Consider the following 18665-nt stretch of genomic DNA (forward strand, 5'->3'; position numbering starts at 1 on the left):
CCCTTTCTCTACCTCCCTCTCACCTGGTCACCATAAGAGCCTCAACAGGCCTTTCAACTCTACTCTGCCCCTCTTCCTCAAGAGTCCAATATCCACACAGTATCTACAGTAATCTTTTCAAAAGATGTATCACATCACTCCTTTGGTCAAAACCTCTAAATGGAATTAGACTTGCAATACACTTACATTATGATTACAATACATCTCGAACTCTTTAATGGCCTGTAAGATCCTATGAGATCTAGCCCATGTCTATCTCGCTCATCTGTTTATCTCCTACCATTGCCTGCCTCCCACAATCCCTTATGACCTCTAAGCTATACTGGCTTTCTTACAGTCCCAAAACACATGGAGGTCATGCCAGCCATAGGATCTCAGCCTAACTGATTCCTAAACCTAGAATATACTTCATCCAGACATTTCCTTGGCTCACTGTCATCACTCAGATCTATAACAAAATACCATTTCTTTGACTATATTAAATAGCCTTTGTCCTACCTGGTCACTGACTACAGTTACCCGCTTTGTTTTTATCATATTACTTATGTGTTTCAGCAGTTATGTGAGTGTGTATATACACACACACATGCAATCCATCTCCCTAATGAGTGTTAACTTCCTGAAGGCAGGATATGTATTTTTCTTAATGCTTTATCTCCAAAACTCAGAATAATCCCTTTATCACAGAAGAATTAAAGAAATTTTCCATGACCTATTGAATGAATGGAGCAAGATAATCTGACTTTCATCACCTGTGATTAATCAAATTATTGATGATAGATAGGGTATCCTTACAACAAATTTCCCATTATATTTGAGGTAATCTAAGTATCTCTCTTTATCTTCTGCCACTAAAAAAGACTTACTAAAACAGATAAGCTGCTCAAATTTTAAAATAAAGTTCTATAGTAAAAAATGAAGACAGTACACTGTAATTTCAAGACACTCAACAAAGCATGTTGAACAATCGGTTATGCAGAGGAATTTATTAAGCGTTTAGTTTTGTGATAAATTCAGCCTTCAGTATTTAATGTAGTGCGGGTTCCATTAAAAATTGGAGTGATTACTTCTTTGAGCATTGCTGAAAATCACTCAAAGAATCTAGACACAGTTCTAAAACACATATCCACTGACTTAAAACTCAACCTTCCTTTTTCAAAAGCTTTCAATTACACATCTAAAAGAGAATGCAGTCTAATGTCACGGCCAGACTCATGCAATTGAGCATGCTCATTAAAAACAGATAAGAGAAATTTAGACAATTACCAAAGCAGATCAATCTTCAACTATCTCACACTGCAATCTGGGACGTGCTTACCTTTGCTAAGGTCACAGGCTCTGGATCAGTGGGTGTGCAGCTAGTACACAGAAACCTATCATTATTCACTGTGCTAGAGCTGCAGCACTATCTTAAAAATTCTGCCACAAAATATTTGGTACTGGTCAAAACATGGAAAATAACGATGTTAGAATTCTATACCCTTACAAAATACATTATTGCGAAACCAAACAAATGTATCAGCAAATTTAAAAGGCAGGAGATTTCTTGGGCCTCCCCTCTCTGATTCCTCACCCTCCCATTTCCCCTTTTGCCAGCCCACCTCCATCCCTTCCAAAAAGGTTACGACATTATTTTAAAAGAATTGATTCAAATTCTTCATAAGAAATACTTTCTATGAAGGATTTGAAAACAGTGACATGCCTGTAAGTACCATTTAGTACCATCTGGTAACAAAGAATTATTCTATCAACAATTTTTTGCCTATATTAGCTTAAATTCATTTCTTGATAGCCTAATACCTTTTCAATCCATTAACCAACACAATTATCCATGAAGAAAATTAATACAGACATTAAACGGAAAGATAAAATAAGATGTAATCCCGATTACCGACTCTTATACATAGTAGTAGTACTTTATGAACAAAGTACTTGCTGAGTTAAATTTTTTTAATGTTCAACTTTTTAAAATATCAGTATAGCACTTACCTTTTTCTTTAAGCATAGTCAGATCTACCAGTTTTTAAATAAACTCTTTACTTGATCATACTACCCATTCATAAATACCATTCAATTAATTTCCCTCCATCTTCTTGTCTATCCTTAAATACAGCATTACTCAGGGTTTCTTCCCATCTTCTCATTCTCTTAAACAATTTTCTTACTGTGGTAAAATACATATACCACCTTAACCATTTTAAGTGTACAGTTCGATGGTATTAAGTATTCATATTGTGCAACCATCACCATCATCCAACTCCACAACTATTTTCATCTCCCAAAACTAAAGCTCTGTACCTACTGAACAACAAGTCCCCACTACCCTCTTCTAACTGCCCCCTCCCCAGTGACCACTATTTTACTTCCTGTCTCTATGATTCTGACTACTCTAGGTACCTCGTATAAGTGGAATCATACCATATTTGCCTTCTTGTGATTGGCTTCTTTCACTCAGCATAACGTCTTCAAGGTTCATCCATGCTGTAACACATGTCAGAATCTCCTTCCCTTTAAAGGCTGAATAATATTCCCTGTATGTATACACTACATTTTGTTTAACCATTTACCTGTTGATGAATATTTAGATTGCTTTCACTTAAATCTACCTTAAGACTTATTTTGTATGTGTATGTGACTCAGTTCCCCAAACAAATGTTTAAATTGATTTTCTGAAGGTTAATGATTTTTCTTCTTGCTAAATCTAATGGCTCCTTCCCAACATATCACATTTCTCTGTATTAGAACTACTGGCCACTTTTCATCTCCCCTCTATCCACACTAAGAGAGAAAAGAAATGGCTTAAAAAGATATACATTTTTTAAGCCATTGGTCACTGAACAACATGGTTTGAACCATGTGGGTCCACTTACAAACAATTTTTTTCAATAAGTGTACTGTTTCCCGGGTTTTGAATCTGTGAATTCAACCAACCAGAGTCTGAAAACAGTACATATTTTCAATCCACAGCTTGGAATCTGCAGATGTGAGAGCAGACTGCATGCACTGTTTTGTGCCATTTTATAGAAGGGACTTGAGATACTGGTATCCACAGGAGGCCCTGAAAGCAATCTGCAGCAGATACTGAGGCACAACTGTAGTCAAAAGGTACAGGTGGACTATTAACTATGTGGGGGGCTGGGCCCCTAAATCCCCACATTGTTCAAGGGTCAACTGTAATATAGAGAGACTAAAACATGAAAGATATTAATGGACCAGGGAGATAAAATGAAAGTAAGATAGAGCACACACAAAATATACACAAGACTGTCTAATAATAGCTACCAGAAGTAGACAAGGAAGAAATCAAAATCAGTCACAGGGTTCACATCTTTTCAGGAACACAACTTTTCTTAGTATCGACACCTAGAAAAAGAACATTCTTTATAAGAGCTTCAGCAGATACTTTGTAATATGGTAGACTAGGCCCTCAACTAGACAACCATCCTTCACTTTCTTAAAACTCCTCGCCAAACTTTCAAGACACTGTACCCTCCACAATGACCTGCCGTATCTCTGATTGCCATTACTTACTTCATTAGCTAATGATTTGCTTTTGCCTTATTAGCAGTATCCCCAAAGAGCTATCCCCGTTCTCTTTCATTCTCTTAGTTAACTCTCAATTCATATGACTTTATGATACTTTTATGATACTGACTCACAACTCTACATTGTTATTTTGTTTTATTTATTTTAGTTTTTAAGATTTTATTTATTTATCTTTATATTTATTTATATTTAGAGAGGGAGAGAAACATCAATGTATGGTTGCCTCTCATATGTCCCCTGCTAGGAACTGGCCTGCAACCCAGGCATGTGCCCTAACTGGGAATCGAACCCCGATACTTTAGTTTGCAGGCCCGTGCTCAATCCAATGAGCTACATCAGCCAGGGCCATGGAACATAAGAAAACAAAAAATAACCAATCAGAACAAGAAGAAAAAAGAATACAAAAAAAGTAGGATAGTATAAACAGCCTCTGGAACAACTATAAGCATTTCAACATTCACATCATAGGGGCACCAGAAGGAGAAGAGAAAGAGCAAGAAATTGGAAATCTATTTGAAAAAATACTGAAAAGAATAAAAGGAAATTTCCATAATTTGGGAGAGAAAATAGACATGCAAGTCCAAGAAGCACAGAAAGTCCCAAACAAGATGGATGCCAAGAGGCCCATACCAAGACACATCATAATTAAAATGCCAAAGGTTAAAGATAAAGAGAGAACCTTAAAAGTAGCAAGACAAAAGGAGTTAGTTACCTATAAGAGAGTTCCCATAAAACTGTCAGCTGATTTTTCAAAAGAAACTGTAGGTTAGAAGGGACTGGCGAGAAATATTCAGAATCATGAAAAGTGGAAACTTAACAGCCAAGATTGCCCTACCCAACAAAGCTAGCTGTAAGAATTGAAGGGCAGATAAAGAGATTCCCAGTCAAGAAAAAACTAAAGAAGTTCATCATCACTGAACCATTATAGTATAAAATGTTAAAGGGACTTATTTAAGGAAAAGAAGATCAAAACTATGAACAATAAAGTGGCAAAAGTACATATCTATCAACAATTGAATCTAAAAAACAAGCTAAGCAAATGAAAAGAGACAGAATCATGAATACAGAAAGCATTTTGATGACTGCCAGATGGGAGGAGGGTTTGGAGGAATGGACGAAGAGGTGAGGGGGTTAAGAAGTACAAATAGGTAGTTACAGAATAGCAATGGGGATATAAAGTACAGTACAGGAAGGAGAGTAGCCAACGAACTTTTATGCATGGCAAATAGATACGAACAAAAGTACAAGGATGGTGAAGAAATCTGGGGTGTTGAGTGGAGGGGGGCAAAGGGGAAAATATCAAGACAATTATAATAGCATAATCAATAAAATATAATTTTTAAAAAAGAAAATTCACCCTGGCTGGTGTAGCTCAGTGGATTGAGCACAGGCCTGTGAAGCAAAGGGTCACCGGTTCAATTCCCAGTCAGGGCACATGCCTGAGTTGCAGGCCAAGTCCCCAGTAGGGGACACATGAGAGGCAACCACACATTGATGTTTCTTTCCCACTCTTTATCCTTCCCTTCCCCTCTCTCTAAAAGTAATAAATAAAATATGTTTTCTTAAAAAGAAAATTCATTATTTGAAAAAATGAGGCTCACAACATTATCTGTTTCATATGTTGCCACAGCACAGTAACTGTCAGAAGTTCCAGACCCAAAGGACAGAGAAATGAGATAGGCAGCTGGTCTCTGCATCCTATTACGAGTGGTGGTCTATTTCAGAATAAAACCAAGAAAGACCTATAAAGGGAAGCCAAACTGTCTCAATGTTAAGTATCTTCCATAAATTAAAAAGGCATAATTAATCCTCGCAAATCAGTATATGCAATGAACCTACATCTCCTAAAGTTCTAAAATGAAAGAGTACACGTGTCAATAATCAAAGAGAAATAGAACACAACTACTATAACAAAAAACGAAAACAAAAACAGTCAATCCTATATGAATAGATCTGAAATGAAGAGAACAGAGACCAAGATGCTAACACAGGATGCTAATCAAGAAAAATTTAAAACTTTCTGTGAGTTCCCTTTAGATAATTTCATAATAAAAACAATGCTGTTTAATTATAAAGAAATAAAGGACACACTTTATACAAAATACAGAAACATATTCTGATTAATACAGAGTTTTGCAAATTGATCAAGTAATCTGCAAATCACTGAATATTTATAATAATTCTTCTGGGGAAAACCCATGTTAAGCAAACAGGTATGTCCCCATTTTCCAAAGGTTCTCATTTCATCACTTTGCATTTATAAAAGACCTAAAAGAGTACATGTTTTCAATAACCAAAAGAAATAGAAAGAGGTTTTTGCTGTTATGAGACAGGGGTGAAAAACAGAAATAGTGTTCAGCGTCTGTTTGGCAGCTAATGGCAGCACCCGAGGAGGGAGACCACACTCCCAGGAACCACACTCGGCATCTCAGCACCAGGCCACCACAGCTCTGAACTGTGTGAGCATCTGTGCTTCACCTTGACTGACTCTGTATATCCTTTAGCACAATACGTTCTAATGTATCAGAAAACCCGAAAAGATCTCACAAGACCATTACACATAAAATAAAACTGGACTTGTAACTAAGCATTTTGACTGTGGTGAATGAGATAAAGACATTGTGCATCCACTGAACTTGCCTGCGTCCATCGCTGGCACTATTTACACAGAGAGAAAGAATCTTGAAAGCTACCAAAGTTACTCTTGGTTTTGCTAATAGCAAAGTGGGCTCTTTTAGTTGGCAACCAGTAAAATATAAAATGGAAAGTAGTTCTACTGCTTGAGTGAAGAGATGGGTGTATAAAGTGTGGTATGTACCACATTTGTATATCATTCCTGTTTTTACTATATGTTTGTGTTATTTAATTTAATGTATTACTTGTATGATCTGGTAAGTTATTTTTGAGGTCTGAGAATGCTCAAAAATTTTGCATATAAACTAATGGTAATTGCTTCTCTGTTTTTCTCCATTTCTACTTATAAAAGGTTTCATAGGAATACTTTACTTTCAGATAGCTGGGAAAACCTGCACTTAAATGTTGGTTGGTAGAATAAATGAGCAACATATTTGAGTCATCTGTTCTCTACATACAAGAAACTATGACTATAAAAGACCTTTGCTAATAGACAAATAATGGCATTGTCATTCTGAAACTAGACCACCTCAAGAACAGGCCTTCCCTTATATAAACTGCTCTCTGAGGACAATAAAAACCCATTACCTCTATAGATGGCTAACAACAACTTCTCCTAGAACTAACAATATAGTATAAAAGTTGGAAAAGTATTAAAATCCTGAGTTAGTAAAACAATACAAACATTTAAAGCATATTCAGAGCCTAGTGTTTTTAAAATGTGCTATAGTAACTACAAATATCCTGAAAGCTATGAATCTAGCAAAGCACCTCCTGGTGAGAGGTATCAAGAGATTAAAAGTAAATTGTCCTTAATGCAACTAATTCCTCTGGCCTTACCTGACCTCTGAAGGCACACTAACATACTTCTTACTCTATTATCCCACAGTGCCTATGACACACCTTCATGACAGATCATATCGCATCCTTTAATTACTTGATAATAGACCTCTCTCCAGTAAGACTATCAACAGGTGGAGGACAGAAAATATATTCTTCATCTATGTATCTTCAGTACCTAGAAAAATGCCCTGTTCACAATAACCATTTACTTAAAAAATGTCACTATATGAATCAGTTAAATGATCTGCCTCAAGCCAAATGGGTCCAACATCACAAGCAGGAAAAAAATGAAATTAATTCTGAACAAAGTAGGAAAGTTGAGTCAAATGTTCCTTTAAAACATTTCTTAGAATTCATAATTTTTCATTCTTCCCACTCAAACCCACATTATATTAAGCTCAAAGCTAGTCTTCCTACCTATAGTGAATTCATTTTCCTGTAACTTTGATATCGGACTTACTAAAACAAGAAGCTGTAATAGCTCCTAATACTTAATCCAATGATGATAAAATTGCCAAAATATGCTATCACCTCTCACACACATAGTAAATACTGCTAACCAATAATTTCTACTATATATATCCTTTTTTTGCTACTTACTGAGACCAGACGTAGATCAAGCTTCCTTAATATGGTGCTCTAGACAACCACTATCACTTGGAAGCGTTGGTATATAAGTGAAATCTTACTTGCCACTCTTGGAGCAGTCCCACAGGTTTAAGCATCAATAGTCTGGTCTCCCTCTGTAACTGACCCTGTTTTCTACTACTTCTGAACTCAGATGCCTCTTCCTGCAACGTCAGCCTCCAACATTCCCTACACGTGGCATGTTCGCATTTGTCTTACAGAACAAGAGTAACAAGAGACAGTCATTGAGTACTTGGTAGGTATTAGGCCCTGTTCTAAGCACTTTACATGTACAAATCCACTTCATCCTCGACAATTTGATGTGATAGGTGTCTTTTACCCCATTTATCACATGATGAAACTAAGACACAAAAAATACTACATATTAATAGCAAAAGACAAATATTAATAACAGCAATTTAATCTTATCTCACATATACTGACTCTAACAGTACCACTTACCTAGTATTTAATCAAAACTTCTTGAATTCTGTTTACCATCTTATCTGTGATCATGTAATAATAATATGAACTTCTTGAGAAGAAAGGCCTTATCTTATACTTTCATCTGTCCTACAACAGTGACTGCTATGCATATTGTAAATATGCAAATAAATACTGTGTTGTTGGCATCACAAAGATAATGCTACCTTATTGTCTGTAAGGCCTATATTTTGAGTTACTCTTCTGATAATGCTACACAATATACACTGATCCTTTTACTTTTTTATTCCAGTCTCACTATAACCAACAGCATAACATCTCAAAAACCTGGTACATTTTATCAATATTTAAAAATCCAATTATACTTTCACACCCAGAAGAAAATCTTTATGAACATTAAGAATCTATATAAAGAAAGTATTTATAAATCCTCCTTACTTATAAAAACTTAACATCCATATCCAGGAACTTCTTCCTTTACATTTTCTTTTACATAACATTTACATTTTCATTTTCCTAAACAGAAGAAAATAGTCATTTTCTCTCTGACTAAGCTTTACATGAACTTGAAAACATCCTTTATTAAAATGCCTACCTCTCTCATCTCTCAGACGATTTCAGTTCCTTTAAATTTATTTTTTCAAATTGTATTTACTGATTTTAGAGGGAGAGAGGAAGGAAAGGAGGGGGAGGGAGAGAGCAAGAAAGAGACATCGATCAATTTTTGTTGTTCCACTTACTATGAATTTATTGGTTGATTCCTATATGTGCCCTGACTGGAGATCAAACCACAACCTTGGGGTATATGCAGACGATGCTCTAAACAATTGAGCTACCCAACCAGAGCAGTTACTTTAAATTTTTAATCCAAAAAAATTTAAATCTTGTGCAAAATTTCAAAATACCTATTCAATTTGTAGCCTAAAATTACACAATGACCTTAGGTAAGGTAAGACCCACTGCTGAACAAGATGGAAAGATTACTTCACACTTGTCACGTTATAACATTTAACCCAATGAGTTATCTTTTTAAAAACAGTACATTAATCAGTTTTTATATTCCATGATCCCTAAATCTTATACATAACCAATAATTTTTTATCTACATTTTCCTTCACTATGTATTTAATTACATTCAGCAACTCTAACAGCATATCCAGTTTCTCAAAATCTATCTGAAATCTAATACTAGTTTATAAAATGGCTTTCACTGGCACTGGACTGTTGCCATGTGCAAACTGACCAAGCATTCTCTTTAGAAACCAAAAAAAGTACATTCAGGTCACATTGAAATTTTTCTTAGTGAAATCAGGACCAATTTCTGCATAACAGAATTTACTTTTCATCAGCTGACAACATTCCACCAAGATCTTGGGTGCATTTCACCCTCCAGGAAATTACATACTACAATGGTATTTAGCCTGATAGAATCCTGTTCATTTTATTAACATTTTAAGACTGAATCTAAAACCTTACAAAACTTTAAATGCAGCTGAACATTTTGGTTTACTCAGTTTTATTATAAAGATAAATGAACATTTACTGCCTGCCAGGTATTGCCAGGAATTATGCCTGTCACTTTTTCTTCATTACCCATTTATAGTACACCAGAATTGCACTCTGTAAGTGTATTTTAAAATGTGCCCGATGTCTTAATGTTCATAAATAAAAGAGCCAGGAGTTAAATTTGTATAGCTTGAAAGCCCACGTACTTCCTAAAGTACGTATCTCACCTCCACTTCCACTTCTAGCAAATGTTCAGGTAACTAAAGAAGGAGCCATGAGAGGGCTACTGTTTGTGGTCTACCTCATTATCCCCTTCCAGAACTCCTGTTCAACCCTCAGTTTATCTCAAACACAATTTTCAGAGAGTTAATTACTCCTTTCAGTGAGCTATCTCTATATCCTACAGTTATTTCTATTATTATACTTACCATATATTATAATCATGTACTTTGTCTTCCTACTGAGCTATTTACTCCTTATATCCCAGAGACACGTTTAACTCATCTTTAATACCCAGGCTCCAATGTCTGCTTGGCACATACTAGACAGACCTACTCTGCTACTTAGAATTAGGTTACTGTAAAGCTTCTGGAAGAGGTTTATTTTATCAGACTTCTCTTACTTCCCCTTCATGAAGCTGTTTTAGTTAAGAGTACTAAAACAACTCCTCCCACACACTAATCCCCTAAAAAGATTATGTAAAGAGATGGGCTTCAGCAAAAAGGAAGCAGAAATTAGATAATTTAGGACTACTCTTTGGAAACTTAGGGGGAAATCTTCTCATTATCATAATGGTAAAATCTTAGGGGGAGGAAATCAAGGTGAAAAAAATAGGGAAAAGGAGATTAAGAGGCTTTTCAATTTGAAAAAGCCTTAAACTTAAAAAACAACAACAACAACAAGGAGAATCTTTTGTGACTCTCCTAGATCACAAAAGATCTCACCATGCTTACTAGGATAAGAAGCAAAATGAGGTTAAAGGACAGAGTCCCCTTGGATTTGGGATACATTAATAAACAAAATAGATAGAGAACCCTAGTTTACATTCTTGGGGACAGGGGAGAGAAAGAAAGGAGACAAACACAATAAAAAGTCAATTTTATGATATGTTAGAAGGTAATGCACAATACAGGGGTAAAAGTATCAAGCTGAGAAACAGGGATCAAGAATGACAACAAACAGGGGTGGGGGGTGTGGTCTGCAGTTTTAAATAGAGGGGTCAGGGTGGGCCTGGAGAGAATAGCCCTGACAGACTTCAATAAAAGTGGTAAGGAAGTTAGCCAGCCACGAGGGTGTCTGCATTTCTGCAGTTGCAGAATAGCAAAGAGTCCAACTCCAATAGAGCTCAGTGAGTGAGGAAGATGGACAGGAAGAGAGATAAGAGGGTGGGAGTATAAGGCAGATCACATAGAAGCTTTTACTCTGAGTCACTGTAGGGTACTGAGCAGATAGGATTTATGTTTTAAGTAAGTTACTCTGCTAAATGAAGAACAGACTACAGCAGAGCACAAGTATATGGAAGACCATTAAGTGGCTACTGCAATTACCCAGGCAAGACATGGGGACTGAACTAGGTGGTAGCATATCAAGTAATGAAAAATGGTCAAATCTTCTTTCCTTTACTAGAAAAAATGTTTCAGTGAGTTCCATTCAACTCATCAGATACATGAAATCTAAAATATACTAGTAGCAATAATAAGTCTCCAATTCCTTCCGTAGCATCTACATATTACCATGATATTTCATGCAGTCCTTCTGAGTTTTCTACCTGAGCCTTTCCCTGATGCAATTTATATTCATTTATTCCTATTCTTATTCAAGTTTATATTATTTAAAAGTGGTATGGGGAGGGGAAATGCAGAGACAAATTTCTAAAGTCTATGTATCTTTCACTGAAGTTAGTGGTAGTTTTTACCTCCTTTCTAGTATGTGCAACACATGCCTCTTTTAAAAAACTAAAATATATATATATATATATATATATATATATATATATATATATATATATATATATATAAAAGCAAGCTATAAGTCTTCTACACTGATAAAAGTACTGAGTGTTGCTGGAGTAGTTTTCTGTACTTTTCCCATTTCCAAACATTGTCATTGACAGTGTAGTAAACTTCATTATTTCTTTATACTCCTACTTGGTAATCTGTTCCAGCTTCCTTCTAATTTCATTTTATTGTTCAAACGTGGAAGAGAAAAACATATTTATTTGACTACAACATAATTCTTTGACTTTGGTAAAAGCACAGAAACTAATTAGACAGTTTGGTTGACTCTGTTACTCAAAAAAGTAATAATAACCTTAACAGGCTTTTAAAATAAATTAAGTAGCTTTCCACTTTTAGGGATCAAGTTGAGGTTTTAGGTAATACGCTTTTCCTGCCCTAAACAATTACTGTCTGTAAGTAAGCCTGAGGACTTAAAAAAAAGAAATAAAAATATAAATTACACAACTTTATCATGGAAATATTAGAAACTTTATTAAGGGTTTATTTAAGGAAAAGCTTACAAGTTCCTTGTCATCTAAACACTTTAGAAACTCTTCTTCATAACTAAAAAGAAAACTCTGGAATCTATATATTTATTTGATAAAATAATTATTTACTAAAATGTAAATATCCACGCAGAAATGTTATTTTGATCTTTTGTAAGATCATACAGAATCAGTGAGTTAACGATGGCTAAGCAAGCAGAGAAGCAGGGAAGGGATCTAGGGCACTGTATCATCTCACCTTCTGATGTCTTCCATCGTTTCCACAAATCCTCAACAGTTATGTGCTTATCTTCTCGGTGCAGATGGCTGTGTTTTTTAGTAGCATCTTTATATTTCATATCTTCCCTGATAAACTATAAAAGAGAAAACACTAAGTTAAATACACTTAAATTCATTACTTCAGTCTCTATAAACTGAGAAAAAAAATTGAAATCCAGTGGGTGGCGATTATCAGATAGTAACCGATACATTTTGATACTTTATACTCACATTATTCTTATACGTTTATATAATTTATTTAATAAAATGCTTTCTACTACAAATCATGACAGCAGCAGAAAAAGTACATATTTAATGTTCATCATTTGCCAGGAACTAGTAGTCTACATTATTGAATAATTATGTCTACATATCTATAACAAAACACACACACACAGTCATTTAACTCCATGACAGTTCCATACGTTAAGTATTATGTAGCCTCAATTTATAGATTAGAAAACCAAGTCTCAAAAAAGTTAAGTATTTTGCCCAAGATTGAAAATATAATGCAAAGCAAGGAAGCAATTTGGTTGTGCTCAATAGCATAATATACTACCTCAATATTATACATTTGTACCAACTACTTATGGCAGGGCTGTTTCAAAACACACTAAGTACTAATCTCAATTACTGCATCTAATTTCTATATTCTCCTATCTTTTAAGCTATGACTTACAACTGACAGGCATTCAATTACAGTATTTAGTACTAAAGTATTTTACAAAACTGAAGTAGACCCTCTGTTCATCTTACTTTAATAGTATAAAGAAAAAGCACTAAAACTTTCTTTGCTAAAAACCAACCTCCTCTATATTACTTCATCATACAAAATTGTTCAATTGCTCTCCACTGTCTACAGATAAAAAGCAAACTCCTTTTATGGCTTACACACCATTCCCAATCCTGTCCCTGACAGTCTTTTAGGTCCTATCTCTTCACACTTCCCCCATATTAATAATATATTAATCTAATTAATTAAAACTAATAGTTTTTTAAAATTATTATGCTCTTTATATTTCAATATTTCTGATTTTTCTTGTTTTGGTATTGTTTTACTTGGCATTTTTATTGATTTTCTTCTGATTCCAAAAATATAAGACAATACAAAAGATTACTTCAGAATCCGCGATGCAGAAAGTTAAAATCCCCAGAGGCATAATTTCCTGACTTTTACATACTGACAATGAACATCACCTTCCGAAAAAAGACCAACTTTTACTTTTGAATAGAGCTGTTCTCTACCAAAACAAACAAAAAAAATTCAATAGCTGTGTAATACTGAGCAAATCATTTCAGTAAAAAATTACTAGAGAAAATCTTAAAGCAGTCACCAATAACTCAAAATGCACGACAAATGACAAATATTTCTTATTCACAGAAATAATGAAATAAGAAATCAAAAAGCAGAATCTTAAATTCTATGCAGTAAATCTTCAAGTAATGTAAATCAAATAATGTAGACTTCCTTAATAAGCATATTCACTTACTCAAACTCACTACAGGCAAACCTTTACTGACAATACAAATAAAAGAATGCTCAATAAATAATGATTATTGAATATTCTTTTCAAAAACATTCGCACAGGTTATTGTTTTAATTAAATTATTTTAGTACCATAAAAAAATTACATACTCAGTTTCAGGAAGGTAGCTTTTAAATGATCAACTAATTTCAGTTTTTTGTGCCCATTATTATTTTGTACTTTGTATTTGTGCTGTTATTTTTGTTCTGTTTTTGTTGTTTACATTTTATTTTTATGTTATTGCCTTGTACTTATATTTTGTATTTATGATACTACTTTAATATTACCTGATACAAGTTAGTAAAGTAAGTGCTCACTTAACATCATCAGTAGGTTCTGTGACTTTAAACAATTTGATGTATAATGAAATCAACTTTACCACAAGCTAATTGATATAAACAAAAGTTAAGCTCCTATGGCATCTCATCAACATTATAACAAAATTAGCTTGAATGAAATGACATTATTTGAGGACATGCTGTATATACATATTTTGGGACTCTATTCAGCCTATACCACTTTTCCTGAGAACCTATCTATCAATTAGTATGAAGCCCTGAAAGTGTCCAGTCACAGCTCCCTCACCCTATCACCCAGGGCCATGGCTATGTGATCAAAAGATGGACAGTGACCCAAAAGAAAACAATCCAGAGCCTGATCAGGACAACAGAATTCTATCTCACCAGAAACTGTAACTCAGATCATGAAAAGGTACAGCTGGTCATGGCTCTAGATTTTTAAGGTGATAAAGACACTGGTATTGAAGGTACCATTTTATGGGCAGTCAGGGTGGACCAGGTGATAAAGAGAAGAGAGAAAGCCAACACACAGAAAGAGAAACAATAAAAGAGGATGGAAATGGGGACGGAGAGAGAAAGAAATGGTAGCAGAAACTGCCTCGGTTCTTGAAGACTTTTGTTTCACTTCCTCAGGAGGCCTGGGCTACACAATTCTTGTCCTGATTTCCATGATATGACAATGAAAAAAATCTGTTTCCCCTTTTATTTTTAAAGATAATTTTAGGAGCTGAATACCTAGCACAGATGATTTATTATCCCAGTTAGGCACTCAGACTCTGCACTCTGACAGACTATATTCAAAACCTGACCATTACTTAAATTCTTCTTGGTCTCATATTTCTTCTCTGTACAACCAGAAAAATAAAACTGTCTATCATGTATGGTTATGAAAATCAAATGCATAGTACACAGAAGTATTAGATAATAAAGCTATATTAAATCAAAATATTTTTTTAAAATATTTTATTATTTATTTATCTTTAGAGGGGAAGTGGGGGAAGGAGAGAGGGAGAGAAACATCAATGTATGGTTGCCTTTTTGTGCGTCCCCTGCTGGGAACTGGCCTGCAGGGAACCGGCCTGCAACCCAGGCATGTGCCCTGACTGGGAATCGAACCGCGATCGTGTGGTTCGCAGGCCCGCGCTCAATCCACTGAGCTACACCAGCCAGGGCTAAATCAAAATATTTTTATTGGTTTTTATTTATAAGTGTTGTTTTGCTGTTCAAGTCTAAAGCCTGAATAAATGAGTTTCACCCTGACTATACTGGTAGGCTTAATACACACTTGGGGGACTATGAGACATTTATAAAGAAAAGACTACCCAACATTCTTAAAGTACCATTTTAGATCTTCTCAAACAAAATACATAACTCAGAAGTAGAAAAACCACAACTTTTTCACGAATAATGTAAGCAGAGACTTTCCCAAAGGACACCTGTCATGAAAACAACACAGTGTCCAAGGTCTGATATGTGAGTCATTAAAGCAGATGGGTTCCTTGAAAAAAACTGCAGGGTCTTCCTGTGTGCAATGTTTTTTGTATCTCGTATCTTCTCCAGTAAATGTCTCTATTTCTCATATTACATAGCTGGATACCTTCTGGAGAGACCTTGTACTTTGAGGTAGTCTCTCTTAACATCTATCCTAATGCAAGAATGTGTTACCTGGGTTCACCAAGGCACTGTTTGATAATTCCCAGCAAAAACGCAGAACTAAATCAGGCATTCCCAGAGTCTTATTGAGGTTAAAATTCTCTTATGTGCTTATTAACCATTTGTATTTCTTTTATGAAATGTCTATTGTATACTTAATTTACATGTGGGAACATGTATTGTTTTCTTTCTGATAAGAGACAGAGAAAAAGGGAAACTACCACCCTTCCCATCATAATTAGAAAACCAACAAAATGAAAGAAAAGCTAACACAGAGTCTTACATATTATTGAGCCTCTAAATTAATCTTGAAAGCATTTAGTCCTAGACTTATGGCAATGTAATTTCAAATGTTAAACTAGTATTGTTTAAGATACTTTAATTGAAGTATTCCTTTACATGCAGCCAAAAAACATCACCCTAAAATATACAGCAATCCCCCCCTATTCATAAGGGATATGTTCTGAGACCCCCCAGCAGATACCTGGGACTGCAGATAGTACTGAACCCTGTATATCCTAAGTTTTTTCCTATACATACATATCTGTGATAAAGTTTAATTTATAAATTAGGCACACTAATAGATTAACAATGGCAAATAACAAAATAAAATAATTTAGTAATATACTCTAATGAAAGTTATGTAAATGTCGTCTCTCTGTCTCTGATAACTGATAGAATAACTAAAAAGGCTACTAAGACACAATGGGCAGGTAGCCTCTACAGAACAGACATGTTAGATGAAAGGATGAATCATGTCCTGGGCTAGACAGAAAGGGACGGCAAGAGATTTCATCTCACTACTCAGGTGCGCAATTTAAAACTTATAAATTATTTATGGAATTTTCCATGTAGTAGTTTTAGACCATGGTTGCCCATGGGTAACTGAAACCATGAAAGAGAAACTGAAGATAAGGAGGTGCTACATGTACCATTCTCAAACAACAAAACTCCTATAGCTTGCTGGCCCCTGTCAGGTAGGTCAGGTATTCAGAGTCTAGAATCATTTAGTGACTGGTAATAAGCAAAGATGGCTTTTGACACAAGGGGAAAAAGCAAGACACAAATAAAGAATTTTAAATATAAGGCATCACCAAAGCAAACTGATGAACTAACTTTATAAACCAGTGAGGATTAAGTCAGTGGAGGAAAGTGCTGGAACTCTAAGGAGTTTCTCTTAACCCACACACAGATTCACCTACTCACTCACCCCTTCTGGGCTCCAGCACCAGGGTGGTAGCTTGAGGGGCGCCAGTGGCTTGCAGGGGGAGGCTGAAGTGTCTGGCATCAAGGCCAGCAGTGGCCACTGTCCCTCTTCCAAACCCTCTCCCCACAGAGCTGGCAGGCTGGTGCCATATTTGAGGCTCCATCAACCTAGCTAACACTGACCCAACTTGGAGATCCCTGGAGTCTCTGACCCACCCAACTTACCAGCCCACCTAAATGGCTTTTCCATATGAATGGCTGGTCTTGGCTCATGCTTCACATGTTGCTTCACAACTTCCTAAATCCTGTCAACAACAGCTGGACTCAGTGAGTTCCAGACCTGGTGCTAACAGCAGCCAGCCTAGATTCATAGCTTGGCTTCACCTGGGAATCTCCAAGCCCAGCAAAGTAACAGCCATCTCAGATTGTTTTATAGCTCAGGCAGGTGGCCATGGGAAAAACACAAGTGGGGGCTGACTTTGGCCTGCACCGTCTGGGAAACCATACCCAGTGGACAGCTACAGACCACACTGGAGCACCACTACCCTGTCCCTGCACAGCTGACCCTCCACAAAGGGAAGAGGCTGGTGATATGGTCACATCCAATCCTTGCAGCTCACTGGCTTGGGTAAATACCCCCCATTGATCTACCAACCACAACCAAGACCCAACTACAAGAGGAGGGTGTACTAAGCCCATACATAAGTCGCACCTCAAGTACCCAGCATGGGTGACAGGGGAGTCTGTGCCACTGAACCCTACAGGACACCTACTACATTAAGCCACACTACCAAAACATGAAGTCAAAGCAACTCTACCTGGTACATAGAAACAAACACAGGGAGGCTGCCAAAACAAGGAGAAAAACAAATATGACCCAAATGTAAAAACAGATCAAGCCCTGGCTGGTGTGGCGTAGTGGATTGAGTGAAAGAACAGATCAAAACTCCACAAAAAGAGCTAAATGAAATGGAAATAAGCAATCTAGCAGATGTAGCATTCAAAACACTGGTTATGCCCTGGCTGGTGTAGCTCAGACCCCTGGCTTCGAACCAAAGGGTCACCAGTTCAATTCCCAGTCAGGGTACATGCCTAGGTTGCAGACCAGGTCCTCAGTAGGGGGCATGTGAGAGGCAACCACACATTGATATTTCTCCCCCTCTATTTCTCTTTCCCTCCCCCTCTCTCTAAAAATAAATAAAATCTTTTAAAATAATAGTAAAAGATTTTTAAAAGAGAGAAAAAACAACACTGGTTATAAGGGTGCTCAAGGAACTTAGTGAGGACCTCAGCAGCATAAAAAAAATCCAGTTGGAAATGAAGGACACACTAATTAAAATAAAGAACAATTTACACGGCAACAACAGTAGAGTAGATAAAGTCAATCAAATCAATGATCTGGAACATAAGGAAGCAAGAAAAAAAACAATCAGAACAACAAAAAGAAAAAAGAATACAAAAAAATTAGAATAGTATAAGCAGCCTCTTGGACAACTTCAAGAGGTCCAACATTCTCATCACAGGGGTTCCAGAAGGAAAAGAGAAAGAGCAAAAAATTAGAAATTTACTTGAAAAAATAGTGAAAGGAAATTTCCCGAATTTGGTGACAGAAATAGACTT

The 18665-nt window shown here is 35.9% G+C and overlaps 1 protein-coding gene across 2 annotated transcripts in view; it reads right to left on the minus strand.

The window, feature by feature from the left end:
* STIM2 (stromal interaction molecule 2) overlaps window positions 1-18665 on the minus strand; it is a 135084-nt gene that overhangs the window by 46153 nt on the left and 70266 nt on the right. For both annotated transcript variants that reach the window (XM_037156730.2, XM_037156731.2), the window contains exon 3: window positions 12342-12456. In XM_037156730.2, coding sequence (XP_037012625.2) covers window positions 12342-12456 — 115 coding nt within the window. The remainder of the gene's footprint in view (window positions 1-12341; window positions 12457-18665) is intronic.

This window comes from Artibeus jamaicensis, unplaced genomic scaffold (assembly GCF_021234435.1).
Source record: "Artibeus jamaicensis isolate MK-2021 breed Jamaican fruit bat unplaced genomic scaffold, CSHL_Jam_final contig_76, whole genome shotgun sequence".
In the NCBI taxonomy this organism is placed as follows: Eukaryota; Metazoa; Chordata; class Mammalia; order Chiroptera; family Phyllostomidae; genus Artibeus; species Artibeus jamaicensis.